We start from the raw sequence: 18,226 nt of genomic DNA, 5'->3' as shown, positions 1-18,226 counted from the left end.
TTTAAATCTGCAATAAATATGTTTTGAAAAGTTACCGTAATTTCCGGAAGAAAGGCCGCATCATCGTAAACGCAGCAATAGATTAAATTGCGCGTGACATCGTCGTGGGCCGTATAGATGCAAAATCTCAACCTAAGTCCTGATATATTACATACCAGTTAAGAAAAATGCATGAAATGAAACGATAACTCAAAAATAAATTAAAGGTAAGAAATGTGGAAAGTATATTTAGCTTCACATATATACTTGTATTTACCCACTAAAGAAATCCATATTTGTAATACTCAGACTATATTATAAAAAATGTTGTAACAACAAAATATTAACTTTGGATGAAAAAAGGAAGTTTTAAATTTTACTTACAAAAGGAATTACAGCAAACTATATATCATATGAAGCCATCAAAATCTTACTCTTCACTATCTGAATTAAAAAGATTTAGTAAATCCTGATCTAAGTCCAAGTCTTCCAGATTGTCACATTCATCCTCTTGGTTTACAGTCTCTTTATCTAAGGATATAATTTCAGCTTCTTTGAACCCTGCTATTATTGACGATGTTTTTACCGATTTCCACGCACTTAAGATGCTCTACGCATTTTATCGCTTTTGGTATACGTATGCAATCCTTCACTCATCCAACATTCCCACCACTTTCGGACTTCAGCTTCAGGATTTATTACCTGATAAATCTAACTGTTGTAAGATTTTTGTCAAACAATCAGGAATTATTGCTTCGGTCGTAGACAATTTTTGACATCTGGTTTTCACTGACTCAAGTAAATGAGCACGCATGGAATCCATTATCAATAACCCTTTTGGTTGGAAAAAAGATCCCATACGACACTGCCAAACTTTTTGTGGCCACTCATGCACGATTGTTTCGAACATCCAGCCGTTCTCGTTTGCACAAATAATTACGTCATTAGGAAAATCTCCCTTCGGAATAGTCTTTCGTTTAAAAATGATCCTCGGCTTTAGCTTGTCACCGTTTGCGGCACATGCTAACACACATGTAAATGACATTATTTCATGCCCCGTCGTAAGCACAGATACAGTTTTTTGCACAAGTTTCATCAACAGTTCTGTTTGCAGGAGAGTCGAAATCTAACGGCGTTTCATCCATATTTATTATCTGTGATTAGAAGTTTTTTTTTGTCAATAATATCTGTCACATATTTTAGAAAAGATGCCTTTTTATCCTGCCAATCCATTGGTAATTGTTGCCCGACTGTTGTTCTAGTAGGCACAGAAATATTTTTTCTTCTCATAAATCTGCTACACCTCCTTTGAAATCATTTATATTCATTCGTTTTGCTATAAATTTTGCTCGTAAGCGAATTTTTACAGTCGAAATTGCCATTCCCTTTCCTCGTTGCTCCTTTTTCCAGTTTTCAATGTCGTCCTCTAGATTCGCCCACCTTACAGTACCACATCTTTTGGCTCGTTTCTGTTGTGGCATATTTTTAAGAAGTTCTTTTTCAGTCCTCCAACGTCGAATAGATCTCTTGTCAACTTCAAACTCTCGAGCTGCTGCTTGATTTCCAATTTGCTCAGCACGTGAAATTACATTAAGCTTAAAACCAGCAGTATAGCTTCTGTGCAGTTTAGGTGACAGTTTCAAAAATTTTCCACTCCCTTCTTACTTAAAAACTATCCAACAAGTACTTGTACCCAAACTAATGGGATCTGTATCTGGCAGAATGCCAAGAAAAATCGATTCATGCTGAAGGGGAAATATGTCAGAGTTCGTTATTGCGAGGCAGGTGGAGTCCTGTCCGCCTTTGAAAAAAATTGCAGAAAAGGCAGGGGTGGGGAGACGATGGGTACTGGAAGATTCATGGAATGGCAGAGGAGAAAAACTATTCAAACTGATGAGATTGTTGATTTGAAAGGGGGAAGGATGTTATTGTTCTGAGATATCTAGGGTGAATAAGGCATGTAGATCCATTCAAGGGAAAGAATGTAAACAAAATAATGTTTGCAAAAAGCAACTGAGTGGTCTTTTGTGTGGGAACAGCACCAGTCTATGCACAATGAATGACAAGGCTATCCAAACTATGTACAATGACCATCATACGAAATATTTGATATTTAGTGACCTAAACGCCGCATAGGTAGAAACGACGCACCCGCTGAAAATTTAAGTTTTAAACACGTAAATGGCGCAGCGTTTCTTCCGGAAATTGCAGTAATCACAATAGTTATTGGTTTCTTTGTATTACTATTCACATTTATAGCAATTTGTTAAGCATTGTAAATACTGTTATACATTAATAAGGATATATTTAAATTCATTCATTTAGAAAACATAATGCATGCATGTAACAGGTTTAAGACATTAAAATTTCCAGTCCCTTCCCCCTCAAAGAAAAATAGAGAGAGAGAACATATATTTTTTGCCTGAAAAGAAGAAAGATTAGGAAGAAGGGGAAAATTAACCCCTTGACATACAAGTAAAATTCAAAGTTGATGTGTTTAATATATAATATATATATATATATGTATGTATATACAGTCAAAAGTCTTTAATCCGGACTCGTCGGGACTTCGGCAATTCCGGATTATCGATTTTTCCGGAGTATAGATCATCAGTTTAAATCTGGTAAGATGGCATACAGAAATTATAAAATTAAAAATATGAAACCGTAATTTATAAAATAATGAGCAATTATGATCTAAAGGGTATCAAAATTTACCAAAAAAGAAGCCTAATATTTATTTGATTACTTTATTAAACATTTCTTTCAACGCGCGGATGCGTAAAGCATACCTTACGCATCGCCAAAATTAGAAAATTGCAACCAGAAAACTATTTGATTTGTATTTGTGATATTTATAATGACGAGGAATTTGATTTAAATCATATCAAAGACGGAGTACATCGAAATTAAATACTACATTTAGTAAGGAATTATAAGCTGAATAAAATAAAAACATCTGCCCTGAAGATAACAATAGTGTTGACAAATCAACTTCCAGTTCATTGCCCGCCGAGACGTCCCCCCCTGGCGCAGAGCAGCCTGAAATTGATAAACAGATTTCCGAACGGTTAGATAAACAAAGAATATGCCTTTATCCATTTTTTGTAGCAATTCGTTTTTTGTTTGATGGACATCGAAACATACTTTCGTTTTCTAGATCCTTTGGGAGCTCCAGCATCGGAAATTCTATTTGACATAATCGAAAGTTCAAGCTTACTTTTAGAAAATTGCTCTTACAGTCTGCAAAAAATAATAAGCCAGATCCAGTTTGAAGATTAAGGAACAACGCAATCATCAACATTAACTGAAATAGATAATTTTAGCTTATACCGTCCGTTATATATTAAACGTGCACGCGAAAACGTATTCTGCACTTGCGCAGACGCATATGCGCAGTCGTAAATGTCTTGCGCGCACGAGTAAAACGCCTATGCGCATGCGTCAATGCGGCGCATGTGCAGAAAGATTTTAGCTTTGAGGTCCGGATTATAGATCATTCCGGATTATGGGTGTCCGAATTAACTACTTTTGACTGTATAAATAAATGTGCACTTTATGGTCTGAACTCATTTTGAAGTGATTACAGTTTTGTGACATTTGAGATCCATCAAAATCTGTTTTGAAATTAATAATATACGATGCATCTCAGATGTCATTGTATGTCAAAGGACTGAGTAATTTTTCATTTAATAATAAAGTGATATATATATTACCCAGAATAGTAAAATTCATTTTTCACAGTATTATTCAAGTACAGTTAATTAACGGTAAGATGCAAGATACTTACTAAAATCATATCGGCTAAAGATCTGGAATCATTTTTTATTACAAAAAGTAAGACTTGGCTATTTTCCATATTTGTAGCTTCCATAGGAATTAATCTTTCACTCCACACACCATCCTGAGGGGAAAAATATGTCAAACCTTTTTTTCTAAAGAAAAAGAAAAGAAAAGCTTCTATCAGTTTTTGAAGAATAACTTTTGAGGTGATAAGAAATGTTAAAAATGTAATGCAACATACTAGAGACAATAATAAATCTGTTAAATAACTAAAATACAAAAATTCCAAAATTTTTTTAAAAATTCAACAGCATGCACTTGAACTAAACACTGCTTATATGCATATATTTCTAAGCATATATACAATACCTGAAAGAAAATATCAAACCATAAAGAAAAAACCACATTGCAGTGCAAATTTTTGTGATAGCGAATATAAACAAATTATGCAAATGACTGGATTTGCAAGTCAATTAGTTGATTATTAAATAGAATAAAGGCATCCAAACAGCTTCAGTTTCAATACTGTCAAAGCAATAACTCATCTTTTTTCCTGTTTCAGGGCATAATAAAGGAAGAAATGATAATGCTTTAAAGATATTTTATTCAGAATTGGCAAACCGGTAATGAAGGAAGAAATGATAATGCTTTAAAGATATTTTATTCAGAATTGGCAAACAGGTGAGCTTGTGGGAGGCTTCACATTAGAGCTCCATACTGTTGGCTGGCTATTGTGGCATATCCTACAGGAAATGCAGGTTGATGTCACAACTACTACTTTGATATGATGTCAATGGACACACAAAGAAAACACAATTCTGGAAGGGAGCTCAGAGTAAGGAGAAAGATATCACAGCACAATAATCATTATATACGATGTCACATTGCATCTTTCCAATGCTCCAAAACTGAAACATTTTCAAAAAGATGTATGGGATGTTTCCACTGCTTAAATATTGTTGTGGACAGTTTACTGATCATTGGCTGATACATGTTTCATGCCCAGCCATCCTTTATGAAGGCTTCCATAAACAGCAAATCACTGATGAGTGTGCAAGAGCATAACAATAAAGAAGCAAGGATTGCTGAATGATATAGTGTGGTTTTTGGTGATGACTCATTTTTGTCTCCAAGTGATAAGTGTGGAGGCAACATGGTCTCTAGATAAATATCTGCAATTTTGGAGTGACGCCAACATGGAATAATGATTTTAAATGCCATTCATGCTAACAGCCATTTATCTCTAAGGTGCATTATAGACATTAACAGGATGCTGCTACATTGATGCAAGAGCATATTTTTTTGTAGCACCTAACATAACAAATACAATTTTCTCACAAGATAATGCCTGGACACACACAGCTTAGCTCACCTTTAATGCATTGCAAGATGTGCAGATATTTCCTGGCAACCCGATACAATTGAGCATTTGTGGAACATGACTAGGTGTCAGTTGGACACCTCTTCTCCATCATAAAATGAAAATTAACTGTGGGATTACATAAACACTCCAACAATGCTTAGTACTCATTACCAGAATACACAATTTTAATACTTATTGATTCAATGCAACAAAGTACTCAAGGTTGTACTGAATGAAATGGAAGCCAAAAAATATCTTTAATGTTCTGTATATCTAAGTGTCTATCACTGTACTACTCTGAAAATTAAATCAGGTCTTGAGCTATGGATCTAAGTACAAAGTCTGACCTATTTCAAATTATTTTTTCATAGTGTTGCATTTTCTTTTTCAGGCAATTTTGTTTATAATTTCGTAGTTATTTTGGTTATTTGAATTAATTTGGTTATACTACCAAGCTTTCCATTATTATGCCAAAAGAAAATTTAAAACATAATTACCGAATTAAAAGGCGACTAATTAAAAGGTAATGAAAAATACTGTTAATTTATTAGTATAAAATTTCATGAAATAATTTAGTCCTAAATTATAAATTAAACTTTTTCAATATTATTTTTATTCAGAAACTTCCTTCTCAAGTATTTTTTTCACTCAATTACTCAATTCCAAAATCCAATAGCAAACATACACTTTTTAAAATTTCTCAAATGAACTAATTATATATACAAATTTTAAGAATTGTTGTTTGTTTATATGAAACTATATGTTAAAATAGTTTAATCTATCAGTTTACTGTCCTAATTAATCAAAACACTACTTAGGCATCACATACTTTATGCATTAGTTTTATTCATTATGATACTTGTAATGGAAATAAGTAACTCTTAAATCTAATATGTACATACTATATAAAACAAACAGCAAAATATAATAATCAGCATGACATACTTTAACAGAGGAATTGCAATATCTTCTCTCCAGGTTGATGGTTTCCTAGTACCACCTAAATAAACATCTCTTAAGGTAGCATCGTAAGACACATCATTACCTACATTTCTGATATCTGAATCTGATGTACTTCCTGGACGTATCCAATCTATGAAAAATTAATTTCATAAAATTATATAAAATCAATTAAACAGTAAAACATTTATTACCTTATTTTTCCACTAATTTCTCTAATATTTTTCTTTGAAAATTGGAAGGTGAAAATTACACTGTGTTTTGAGGAAGGATTATAAGAACTTAGCTGATTGAAAAGAACTCAATAAATGCACTAATATCTATTTAAAATATTTATCACAACTGCTTTTTAAAAAATTACTTAGAATTAATACTTTTAATGCTGTTCTTTTTATTTACACAACATATTTTGCTATCTGTCTGCGTCTTGTACATTACTGACTGACATACATCAGATGTTTCTAAAACAATATGCTTATTCTAAATTAATATATAAGGAACACACCAGTGGGAGAAATATGCAAGAATATGGTATCAATTTAGATGGAATCCAGAACTAATATTTTCATTTAAATGATATATAATTTACCCAACTGACAAAAAATAATTCATAATAAAGTAGTAAATTAAAAATGTCATTAAAATTTCTAAAAAAAGAGGCTGCATCAGCATAAATGCTGCTGTACTTGAGAAAAATGGTGGTGGTAGGGAAAACTAAAATTGCACAGAAACACTGCACTAAGTTAAATTATGTAAGACATGCATGAACATTATAGATGTAAAACCTTGATCTATGTCTTGATATACTGCACATCAGTTAAGAAAAATTAATGAACTGAAACAATAATTCAAAAATAAATTACAGGTAAGAAATGACGATAATATACTTATATTTATCCACTAAAGAAGTCCATATACATAATACTCATACTATGTTATAAAAACACTACGATATTAAATTGAACGACAGAAGAAAATTTTAAATTTTACTTTTGCTTACAAAAAGAACTACAACAAACTACATGACATGCCATAAAAATCTGATTCTTCACTATCCTGGTCTAGTTTAAGTCGTCCTCTTGGTTCACATTCATCCTCTTGGTTTACAGTTTCCTTAAAGTAATTTCAGCTTCTTTGAGCCCTGATGCTATTGACGATGTTTTCACTAATTTCCCCTGCACTTCCTACCCACTTTGCAACTTCTTCATAAGGTGCTCTATGCATTTTTGCCACGTTTGGTTATATGAGTATAATCCTTCACTCATTCAACACTCCCACTGCTTTCAAAATTCAGCTTTGAAGGATTTATTACCTGACAAATCTAACGGTTGTACGAATTTTGTTCAAATCACTAGGAATTATTGCTAAGATCATAGACAATTTTTCACATACGGTTTTAACTGACTCAAGTAAATAAAAATGCATAGAATCCATTACCAACAATCTTATGGTTGAAAAAAAAGATGGGACAGTTCTATATCTCTCATTCTACTGGGCCGATTGCCCAAATTCAAACTGCATTTTCCATGTATCGAAAGCGTGACTTACGATATATATACTTATATATAGCAATTGTTCTAACATACATATTTTGAGACAAAATCAGACTTCTTTTAAAATAACATACCAAATTTTTTTCATATTTTGATTCTACAACTTAGATACTTCGATATTAAATTTTGTAATTTTTTGTGAGAAATTTATGGAAAAATTAATTTTATCTTGGCAATTTTTTTTCAGTTTGTGCCAAGAATAATTCACTTGGCAAACTTCTTAATTTATAGCAACCGATTTTCATTGTGCTTGAGCAGGGGGGGGGAAGTCATCATTCATACTTTCAAATAATTTTAACACAGTGCATACACCACATTTTCATTATTATCGCTTATAATAAATACGCCAAATTTCAAAACGCTCCAAAATGTAAATTCATGTACATCTTACAAAATTTTGAATACAAAAACTCCAATTTTTTGCAGGTATGCTTAGAAATACATCTACTTTAAGATGATGGCAAAACTTTTATAAGTTATAATTCACAATTTTTTTTGAAAAATTTATAAAAATTATTTAAAAATAAAAATTTTAAAAATAAATCATAAAAAATTGGTGAATTTTATTTAGAATGAACCTAAACTTAGAAATATGAAAGGAAGAATCAAGTAAATTTAATAAAAAAAAGAGATATTAATAAATATATATCAAATTCAATTAACACTGAGGAGACAAAATATTGAGACCTTTTTTTTTAAAACTACTTGTGCGTTTTTTACAAAACTTGGCAGTAATTTGAGTCTTAATACAAATATGGAAAAAAAAAAATGGCATGTCATTTCAGAAGTCCAATTTTGTGTCAAAATACCTGTAGTAGAACAATTTTGTGAAGTGTAATTGCAGAAAACAACAGCTCAAAAAAGAAATGTAATTTATAAAAAATGTTTGATTTTTTAATTTGAATGATTAATTGCTCTTATATGGAACTGTTAGTTGTATTTTGTGCATCAGCTTGGTGAAACATTAGTGACCAATTAGCTCACAAATTCTCTCTGAAGTTGAACACAAGTTCACAACTTTTTAGGGAAGTTGTGGTTAATGAGAAAGTAGAGAATTATTTTAAAGTAATTATGTTGGTAGCTGTATGACATTCTTCTTTTCTTACAGAGCATTTAACATGTAAAAAAGAATTTTTAAAATAACTGAACGTTAAAAGTTAGAAAGGGAAAAATGTAACGAAAAACAAAAATTTTCAAAATTCAGTAATCCACACAATTGCTAGTCCTAAGGTACATGAATGATTGAATTCTACTGTAATTCATCTAAAGCATACATAGAGATATTTAGAGTTAAAAGACAGCTTTGAATTAAGGAATACATTTATGAATTGAAAATAAAATGCAAATGTTTACTTTTCATCATGCAGTGTTCTAAAGATAAAACAAAATTTTCAGATAACGTGTGAATACTTACCTACTAATTTGGACAATGGTGTTAAAACTGAGCAAAGGAAATCTGATGCTTTACTTTTCACAGCTGCAAAGTTCAGTGATCCACTTTCAGCCTTTAAAACAGATAAATACATCTTTTATACAGAAAGAATATCTTAATGATATAAATTTAAAAAGTAACTTCAGTTAAAATTCTGCCACTATACATTTCAAGGTAACTGCAATAAGGATTTTATAATTTAATTTAAACGGTAAGTTTATAATGTCATGTGTTCTTTGGAAGCATAAAATGTATGAAACGTTTTAAAGACTTAAGGTGAATTATCACTATGCATTGTAAAGTACTACAGAGACAGGGGAATGGGTTAAGAAAAAAGGAAAAGAATGCCCTTTTATTTGATACAAATGTAGTAATTTCCTAAATATGAATAACCTACAGCTGATAAGGCTTTAATAATGTAAGTTGATTGATTCAGAAGTCTCTATCATGAACAGCTGTCAATAATTCTAAGAGAATAATATAATAACACATTTAATCAAAATAATAAAAGGAGAAAATTTAAAATAAAATTTAATTAAAATCATTATTTTTCTTGAAAAAGGTAACATATAAAAAAGAACATACCTCACTCCTAAACTCTGTCATGATACAACAAAACTGATTGAAATCTATTCTGCAGTTTTCAAAGGAAGAATTTTTTAGGGTATCGCTAGGGAAACCTTTTTGTTGAAGTACAACTGCTTTCAACTTCTCAATAGGCAGCTCAGAACTTGTAAGTATTTTAAATGCCATGCAAACCTTAAAATTTTGAAAGATGTAGTAAGAACATATGCAAAAAAAAAATTGTATATTTAAAGATAAATCTATTTAACAGTTTAAGAAAAACAGAATTTATCACATAAACACAATTTTAAAAATTTAAATGCATTTGAATGTTTGGTCTACATACATCTTTTAGTGTGATCTCTCCACAGCCATCGGAATCCAAGTCATCAAATACTTCTTTTAACTTTCTAGAAAGTTTAAAAAAAAAAAAAAAAAAATCATTCAATAAGAGTTCATGAATCAGCACGGTTCAGTTTAAATTTCTCAGCATAAAGTGACTCAGAAACTTACATAAGTTTATCGCCAATCTGTATGTATGCCATTTTAACTGGTTGTGCAGCATCTGCAATTGTTAAATCCTGAGGTTTGATATTCTTTTGTAGAATAGTAGCAGTACACTGGACAGCATGGTCAATATTATTGAAAACAGGAATGCCCTGTCTCTCTACTAAGTCTTGGAGATATCGCTGACCTTGCTGCAAATCTCGGAATTCCCTGCAAAGAAAATTTTTACTCAATCAGTAAATTTTTTCAGAACATGAAAAGACGCATGAAATAAAATTCCTTTAGTACTTAATAATTATTTTTAATTGTTATGCACTTTTTAAACAAACATTACAACACAATTTTAAACCTATTATTTTGAATTACAAGAGCAAGCAAGACTTTAAATTATAAAATCACAATAACATAATTGCAACAAGCCCAGCAAAGAGATGAATATATAATGAATGAGAATAAATAATGAATGTAATTAAAATATATACTGCACATGATAGTAAAATTATACATAAAAATATATACAATGAATAATGATATACAATTAAAATTTTCAGAAATTAAGGATACAAAATTTACTCGTTTAGGGAAAAATTATAAATTAGCAAAATTATTAACACATATTTAATGACTTGTCACATGCAAAAGATTGGTACTACTGTGCTAACCTAGAAAAATTAGTTCTTATGAAACTACTGGTTTTTTTACAGTGTTCTATACTTAATACAGGAAGATCATCCTGAGCTAATAAAATTTCATAGTAATGCCACCAGATGACATTTACCAGTTATGAGTTATTAAAAAGATAATTAAAGTCATGTGAAATACATGTCACTCAAACATTCACAGCATTTTTCAGCCTAAACAAGGCCTTAAAGGTAAAGGCAGAAGAGCTAGGATTATAAATTTTAGTGAATGACTGATTTTCAGTTACACATCTCATAGAACACAGTAACTGTACCAGTATTACAAAGGCCATATGTATGCTTTATACAGACAAATGTGAATAGTTGATTAGATAGCAGGATCAGTTTTAGCCTACTGTGACAAAATGTGTTCCAGAGCTATTTGTCCAAGGGAAGAGATGCCTTTTTAGAGGGTTTTTCTAAGGGAAATTGGTTCATATCTGTGTTACACAGATTGAAAATCATGAAAGCATCCATGCAGCCAGTTTGTTTCCCTGAAATCAAACCCAGGTCAAATTACCCCTGACCTGGGCTTTTGAAATGAAAAAAAGAAGAAAAAATTTTATATTTATAAATATTTATAAAATAGTTTAGGCATCAAGAGGTTACAGAATATATTCCTTCGATTGTTATATTACACAAAATATTACAAGTAAGAAAACATCTATTTTTTTTACCAGTTAACTAAACTTTCGATATTACATATCTTTTAATGAAAAGTATTCTAGAGAAGTGTATTTGTTTTACAATCACAACAAAGAGATTAATAATACATGTTCTTCACAAAGTGGTTAGATAATTCTGAAGCACAATGAAGAAAAAAATAATGGCATGATAAGTATAGGACAGAGAAAAGGGAGAAATTTTCATTATAGTTATACACATACATATAATCAACTTATAGAACTGTACTAACTTTTCTGTAACAGTTTCTCCCATTACAACAGCTCCAGGTTTCTCAAATTCATGTATTACTAGTATTAGTTTTCTTTGTGTCCCTACAAGTTAAAAAATTCCTAAGTCAAAACCTAATTTAAAGTGCAACATACTTTCACAATAATTTAAGTTGAAATCTTTTTACAGCAAACTTAATAAAAACACAATGTATTACATAATATATGATTTAGTCATTCTTGTTCAATATAACCTTTCACAAACTAATACTAACCAGCTATTTGAGAAGCTTCTATCATAGATGCTACAGATCTTGTTTGATTATCTATCACAAAAAACATAACTTCAGCATTCTAAAAGGAAAATAAAAAAACCACTGAAGTTCAAGTACAAATAGTATTTTGAAAACATTTAAAAAGAAATACTGATATACAAATTCTTTGATTTTATATTGTTTTTGAAAAAGTTTCCAGGCTTTAGATTAGCTATCCTATATAAATACTATCATATAAAATTAGAATAAATATATTCGATTTTAATTAAATAGATTTGAAGTTATACAAATGTAATGATCACATACATTAAAATCATTAATTATTTCAATAAAAGTATGAATAATGATATTTACTTGCTTAGCTTGATTTTCAAGTTCAATCAGTTCTGGACCCCACTGAGCAACTTGCTAAAATATAAAAAAGGACTTACTGCATAAGGAATATTTTGCTGTTGGTAAAATCAAATTAAATAAAAATAATTTAATAGCATTTTAAATACCCAGAACCATGATATAATTTAATTCAAAACATAATTAAATTATTAAAAAATACTGATCGTATAATAGCACATTATAGAAACTACATTATACAGAAAATTAAAAATAATTTTGAATTTTAATTCAGAAGATTTATTTTTGAGAATTTACTCCTTTATGTATATACAGTTATGCATGGAATATACAATCAATCTACAAGTACCATAGTTATTTTAATATAAATCACAAACATCAAACACACCAAACTGTTTTAATGGAAGTACTAAATGGAAGTACAATAGGAATTTGTACATCACTTTGATAAAAGATCATTCTGTCTAAATATATGAGCATTATTATTTTACACATTAGGGTCAATGAAACTCATTTTCAAATGGGAAATGACATTTTGACATTCTTTCACTGCAAATAAAACAGACATTTCTAGTTATTTTTATCTTTGCTTTGGTTTTTACTTATTGTCTATATATCTTATTTTCTACTGTCCTATAACTTTCATGTTTATTTAAATTTAATTTCTATTCTTTGATAATAATATGATATTAAGCATATGCAATATGTACTCAACCTACAGATAGAAAATTAAATCCCAAATCAACTTTGTTATAAATATATAACTATGCATTCTTAATATGCAAGTTTCAGATTATTATTTCTAAACAACAAAGTTATAATTTCATTGTGCTTATATCCAGAACTTCTACTGTGCTAATGCTTCTTAAAACTATTTTGTATTCAGGTCTAATTTCATAATATCACCTCACATTATTACACCAAGATGATACCTATCCAGGTAATTAAAAAATATGTGGCAAAATTTTAAAGGCATGTACGAGGGATTAAAAATTGTCTACGAGGAAATGATGTTGAGTGGTGCAGGACATTTAGAAAATCACCATTTTTTGTGTGCTCCATTTTGAGTGGAATGCATAGCTGTATGAATCTGGAGCTTGTATTTTACCTATGGAGGTGAAGACAGACATGAAGTAGCTGCTCAAAGGAGGTACTTGAGAATCATTATCTGCACCACCTTTAAGTACCTCTGAGTAGCTGCTCTGTTTGAACAATGGTCCTTATAATAAAATGCATGTCGATGAGCTCCATGTTCATTGATCACAGCACCTTGTATCATTTCAATGTGCCATTTCCATACACACATTCCATTACAAAATTAGTTTATATTATCTGCCAAATATTTTTCAATCACCCTGTATAAAACTCATATGAAAAGAAAAATATCAAGATTATGTTCTTCACACATGCTGTAAATTTATAGTCTTATTTAAATTCAACTTTTCATTTCCCTAACTAGCTTTAACGTTTAGAAAGAGTACCCATGACTATTTCAGTTCTTCAGTTTAATGCCAAAAAATTAATTTTAAGATAGATATTAACTTATGCTTATTTATGAATAACATATAATTGCGTGAAAAATATGTTGCACAAATATTAAATAACATGCTAATTAAAAGGAATGTGAAATGCTTACTGGATTGTAGTATGTAATTCCCAGTTTTTTAAAGAAAGGTATAGCAATATCTCTTCTCCAAGTAGTAGGATTACATGAACCACCAAGGAATACTGAAAGGGTTATGGAACCAATGTTTACAAAAAATTAAAAATATTTAAAAAAAATTCATTTATATGTTATGAAAACACATGAAAATGTACAAGACATTAATACATATCAACTCACAAAGCAATATATAGATAGTTAAAACCTTCATTTTCTCAGTTCTACATATTGGTTATTGCTTTCCATATGATACGATGATATAAGTAGCTGATGCATTATAATCGCATACTATGCACAACTGATAAATACCCAAGACAGCATAATTACTATTCATATGTTAAGGAAAATGACAGGTATGAATTTTTAGAAATAAAGGAAGTTATTAAAAATGTGAATAAGATAAAATAAAGATAAATATATACATTAGAAATGAATGCACAGGCACACCTGTTTATGAGGTAGATTACAAATTTATACCTTGCATATTAATTTATAATTTTAAGTAATTTCAAGCATATACAATTTCCTATACAAATCATCCTGTGTTCTTTTATAATAAACTGTCACCAAGCTATAGGGTAATATTATTATTTATACTGGACATTTATTATGGATATTTCTTTTATTATTTATCAATAAAGTTTAAAACTGAATTTGAAATAGTTATTCCTATTCTCGAAGGTGTAAGGTTTATTTATGCATGACATTTAGAATTCTCAGAAAACATTAATGACTTCACATACAAAATTCTACGAAAACATATTAACATTTATCTTGTATTTTTAATTATAGAAATCAAGTAATACAGAGTTAAAATTCTTATGCAAATAAATTCAGAGATTTCGATCTTAAAGAATTTAACTCACTAATTATAATACTACTAGAAAGATTCCCTTACAGGTAATAATTATGGAATAAAATGAAAAGATCAGGGATTAAATGTTATAAGGCGGCATTTAAATACAGTGAAGGCTTGGATTGCAAGTAACTTGGGCGATGAGCGATTTGGAAGGTAAGCGAAAATTTTTATAAACTTGATAAATGAGGGAGGTATTATAACAAGTATGCTTTCCCTATCAAGTGTTACATGACCACAATAAACCTGATGGTTTTTCTCATTACTGTTGTGCGACTGCACGTATTTGTCTCCCATGCTTGATTTTAATCAGTGCAATTTACTCGTACAATCAGCATTATAGCACTGTTACTAGGTGTGTGCACATAATTTTTTTAAGTGTCCATGCATTGCCCTTACTATCTGTACAACAATAATGATTCACATGAAGAAAAAGGTTTAAAATGAAAGGAATAAGACTTGAAATGATTACAGCTAATTCAAAAAGTACAGAAAGGAAAACTCTGAGAAGTATGAATAAGGTATATGAGCAGCTCATTGCAAGATTTTATAAGAAGTCTACTACAATTTGCACAGTATTACAGAAAACAAAGAAATGGAAGAGCTATATGCCATGAGAGCATCAAAGAAATGACATTTTCTGAAAGGTACAAAAAATTGCTTCTCATTTGGATAGATAAGAAGCATGTAGAAAAGATACAATGACATACAGCCTTTATATAAGAAGGGAAAATATTTACTTGATAAAACAAAGAAATAGAGAAGATGGATGCCATGAGAGCATCAAAGAAATGATATTTTCTGAAAGATACAAAAAGTTGCTTCTCATTTGGATAGACAAGAAGCATGTAGAAAATGATACAATGGCTTACAGCTTTATACAAGAAGAGAAAATATTTATGTACCAATTGTACGTTAATTACCAAGTACAATAAGAAAAAATGAAAAAGGTTTCAAGGTGAGCAGGGGATATTTTGATAACTTTAAAAGGCTAAGTGGCATCCAAAGCAATGTGAAGCACAAATAGTCTGTGAGTCTGGACATTAAGACAGTTGCTTTAATTGCTGAGTTTTAAAAACTAATGATTTCCAAGTGTTACCTCAGTTAAATTTTAACTCTGGATTTTCTTCTTGGAAAAAGGTACTAGAGGAACTGCATTACATCATAAGAGTTACATTACAACTAACTTTTCAGTCACAATCCCATAAAAGACCATCTCATCCTCTTTTGGTATGCTAATGTAAGTAGAGAGCTCAAAATCAAGATCTTGCTGGTTATCACTTTGGTTAAATCAATTAGCAATTAGCAATGGTTAATCCATGAGATTTCAAGAAATGCAAGGTGAAGAAATATCAATTAAACATTATGTGAAGGTCCAGTAACAAAATTTGGGATCACTCACATCCTTTCATTAATTAGAACAATGAGGTTTTCAATTATACACTAAAGAAATACTTTTTACAAAGGAAGCTGTAACCCCAAATATCACTGTTTATATGTAATACTCCTGGTCATTCTTTAGGATGACTTACTGCAGAAAATTTGAGTTCATCAAAGTTTCTTTCTCCAGCACCACTTCACTACTCCAGCCCATGGAGCAGCAGGTCATTTTCAGCTTTACATTAAAGCACTACTTCAGTCGTGGTTTGAGATGACTGAAAGGAGTAAGCAATATCCTCCAGAAATTCATTTTTACATTATGAACAGCCTCAAGATCAATCATAAAGCCTGGGATGGGATTACCAAGAGCCCCTCAGTTATCTTGGAGAAAATTGTAGCCTGATCATGTTCACGGAGAGGTTTACTCATAAATATGAAACACCAATTGGCAATGCAAGTTCTGTCTTTGGGGAAACACTATGTGGTTATGAGAATAATATTCAAAAACTGATGAAGGAACATGGCCAAGAGTTGAACACTGACAAACTGATGACAAACAAAATCATGAGTGATAGCAAGGGATTGTGGAAGAGATTTCATCTCAAAGGAGGAGAAAAAGATGGAGGAATGCCTCATCTCAAATCAGATTAGAAAAATGTATAAAATTGGGAAACAGAGCAAGATTTGATAGAAAAGAACCAGAAAAAGATTGTGTGAGATGAATTTGTTCAACGATAATGCAATGTTAGATTTCTGCAAAATTCTCGAAAGGAGACAAAAGCTATAGTTATTGGATAAGTTCATTGGTAAAATCACATGAAATAAGAAATATTATAGTAGGATAACAGGGATTCCAATCATTACTCACAATTATTTTCAAGGGTAAAATGTAGATTTCACTTAACTTTATTCAATTTATATTTTGTATTATCATTTTACATAGATATTTTTGGATTGCGGAAAGAAGCATCTGACGAGAAAATTTAGTTTGATATATTAATGCTTTGGACTGTGAGCCCATTTTTGGAATGTATTATGCTCAGAAACCAAGGCATGACTTTAAAGCTGTGAGAACAGAAGAACTGTGTACACAAATATCTGATATTCAAAATATTTTTTATTTATTTATTTTTATTTAAACCTAAAGTACAGGGTGATCTTTTTTTTAAAGTGACAGTGTTTGGAGCGCCCTGTAGCGCTATCTAATAGCTGAAATGGCACCAAACTTGGTATGTAGACTAATCAAGACATGGGAAAAAGGATTCCGTGAAAAAAAAAAAAAAAAAAGTTCTGAAAATCGCCGCTAGGGCATTTTGCTTACAATAATGAGACAATACTGCTGTAGCTTACAATAATGAGAATTAGCATAAAACATGGGTATCAAAGAAAAATACAAATGTTGTGCAATGACAGCTCCAGTGACAAGGGCTATAAAAGCAAGTAGTAGACAGCTCCGACAAATAATCTCAGCTGAAGTAAACGAGCTCCAGTGGACATGCCTCTCATGTTACCGGAACGTGCAATTACTGGTGAAGCTGTATTACATGAATCAATGTAATGCACCCGCAGCTCTTCGGGAATTTCAAAACCAGAAAAAAATTACGAAAGTGCCTTTATCGCCGAATGGACTTAAGAAAATGATTAAGAAGTTTTAGAAAACGGGGTCACTGACCATTCGCGCTGGGAGAGGACGTCAACCAGTATCAGAAGATGTAATAACTGATGTGGCTACTGCAATTGTCGAAGGATCGCAGGGAACCTTTGCTGGTACGAGTAGCGCCCGGGGTGTAGCTCGACAAATGGACATGAATTATTCCACAGTATGGAGAGTTTTGCGGTGCGTTATTGGATTTTACCCCTACAAAATCAGCCGCTTGCACGAACTGAAACCAAGTGATTACGATAAGCGAGTGACATTCACTCTATTGTTTCTTGCCAGGGTAGAAATTGATGATGTTTTCCCATGAAATATTCTGTGGGAAGATGA

The 18,226-nt window shown here is 31.0% G+C and overlaps 1 protein-coding gene and 1 long non-coding RNA gene across 8 annotated transcripts in view; one reads left to right on the top strand and one right to left on the bottom strand.

Moving 5' to 3' along the window:
* LOC146995915 (uncharacterized) overlaps positions 1–5,465 on the top strand; it is a 47,518-nt gene extending 42,053 nt beyond the window's left edge. Inside the window, exon 2 of the long non-coding RNA XR_015042692.1 lies at positions 4,325–5,465. This is a non-coding gene — a long non-coding RNA (uncharacterized LOC146995915). The remainder of the gene's footprint in view (positions 1–4,324) is intronic.
* The window catches only part of raw (NDT-like domain-containing protein raw), a 326,151-nt gene that overhangs the window by 15,142 nt on the left and 292,783 nt on the right, over positions 1–18,226 (bottom strand). For all 7 annotated transcript variants that reach the window (XM_085822210.1, XM_085822211.1, XM_035360909.2 and 4 more), the window contains 10 exons: positions 13,977–14,068; positions 12,344–12,397; positions 11,990–12,068; positions 11,738–11,819; positions 10,148–10,351; positions 9,981–10,044; positions 9,656–9,829; positions 9,053–9,143; positions 6,071–6,218; positions 3,770–3,914 (listed from right to left, as the gene is read on the bottom strand). In XM_085822210.1, the coding sequence (XP_085678336.1) occupies positions 3,770–3,914; positions 6,071–6,218; positions 9,053–9,143; positions 9,656–9,829; positions 9,981–10,044; positions 10,148–10,351; positions 11,738–11,819; positions 11,990–12,068; positions 12,344–12,397; positions 13,977–14,068 (1,133 nt within the window). The remainder of the gene's footprint in view (positions 1–3,769; positions 3,915–6,070; positions 6,219–9,052; positions 9,144–9,655; positions 9,830–9,980; positions 10,045–10,147; positions 10,352–11,737; positions 11,820–11,989; positions 12,069–12,343; positions 12,398–13,976; positions 14,069–18,226) is intronic.

The sequence above is a fragment of the Stegodyphus dumicola genome, chromosome 8 (assembly GCF_044657685.1).
Source record: "Stegodyphus dumicola isolate Sdum_Otavi_A_Nest chromosome 8, ASM4465768v1".
NCBI lineage: Eukaryota > Metazoa > Arthropoda > Arachnida > Araneae > Eresidae > Stegodyphus > Stegodyphus dumicola.
This window is presented reverse-complemented; position numbering and strand designations above follow the sequence as displayed.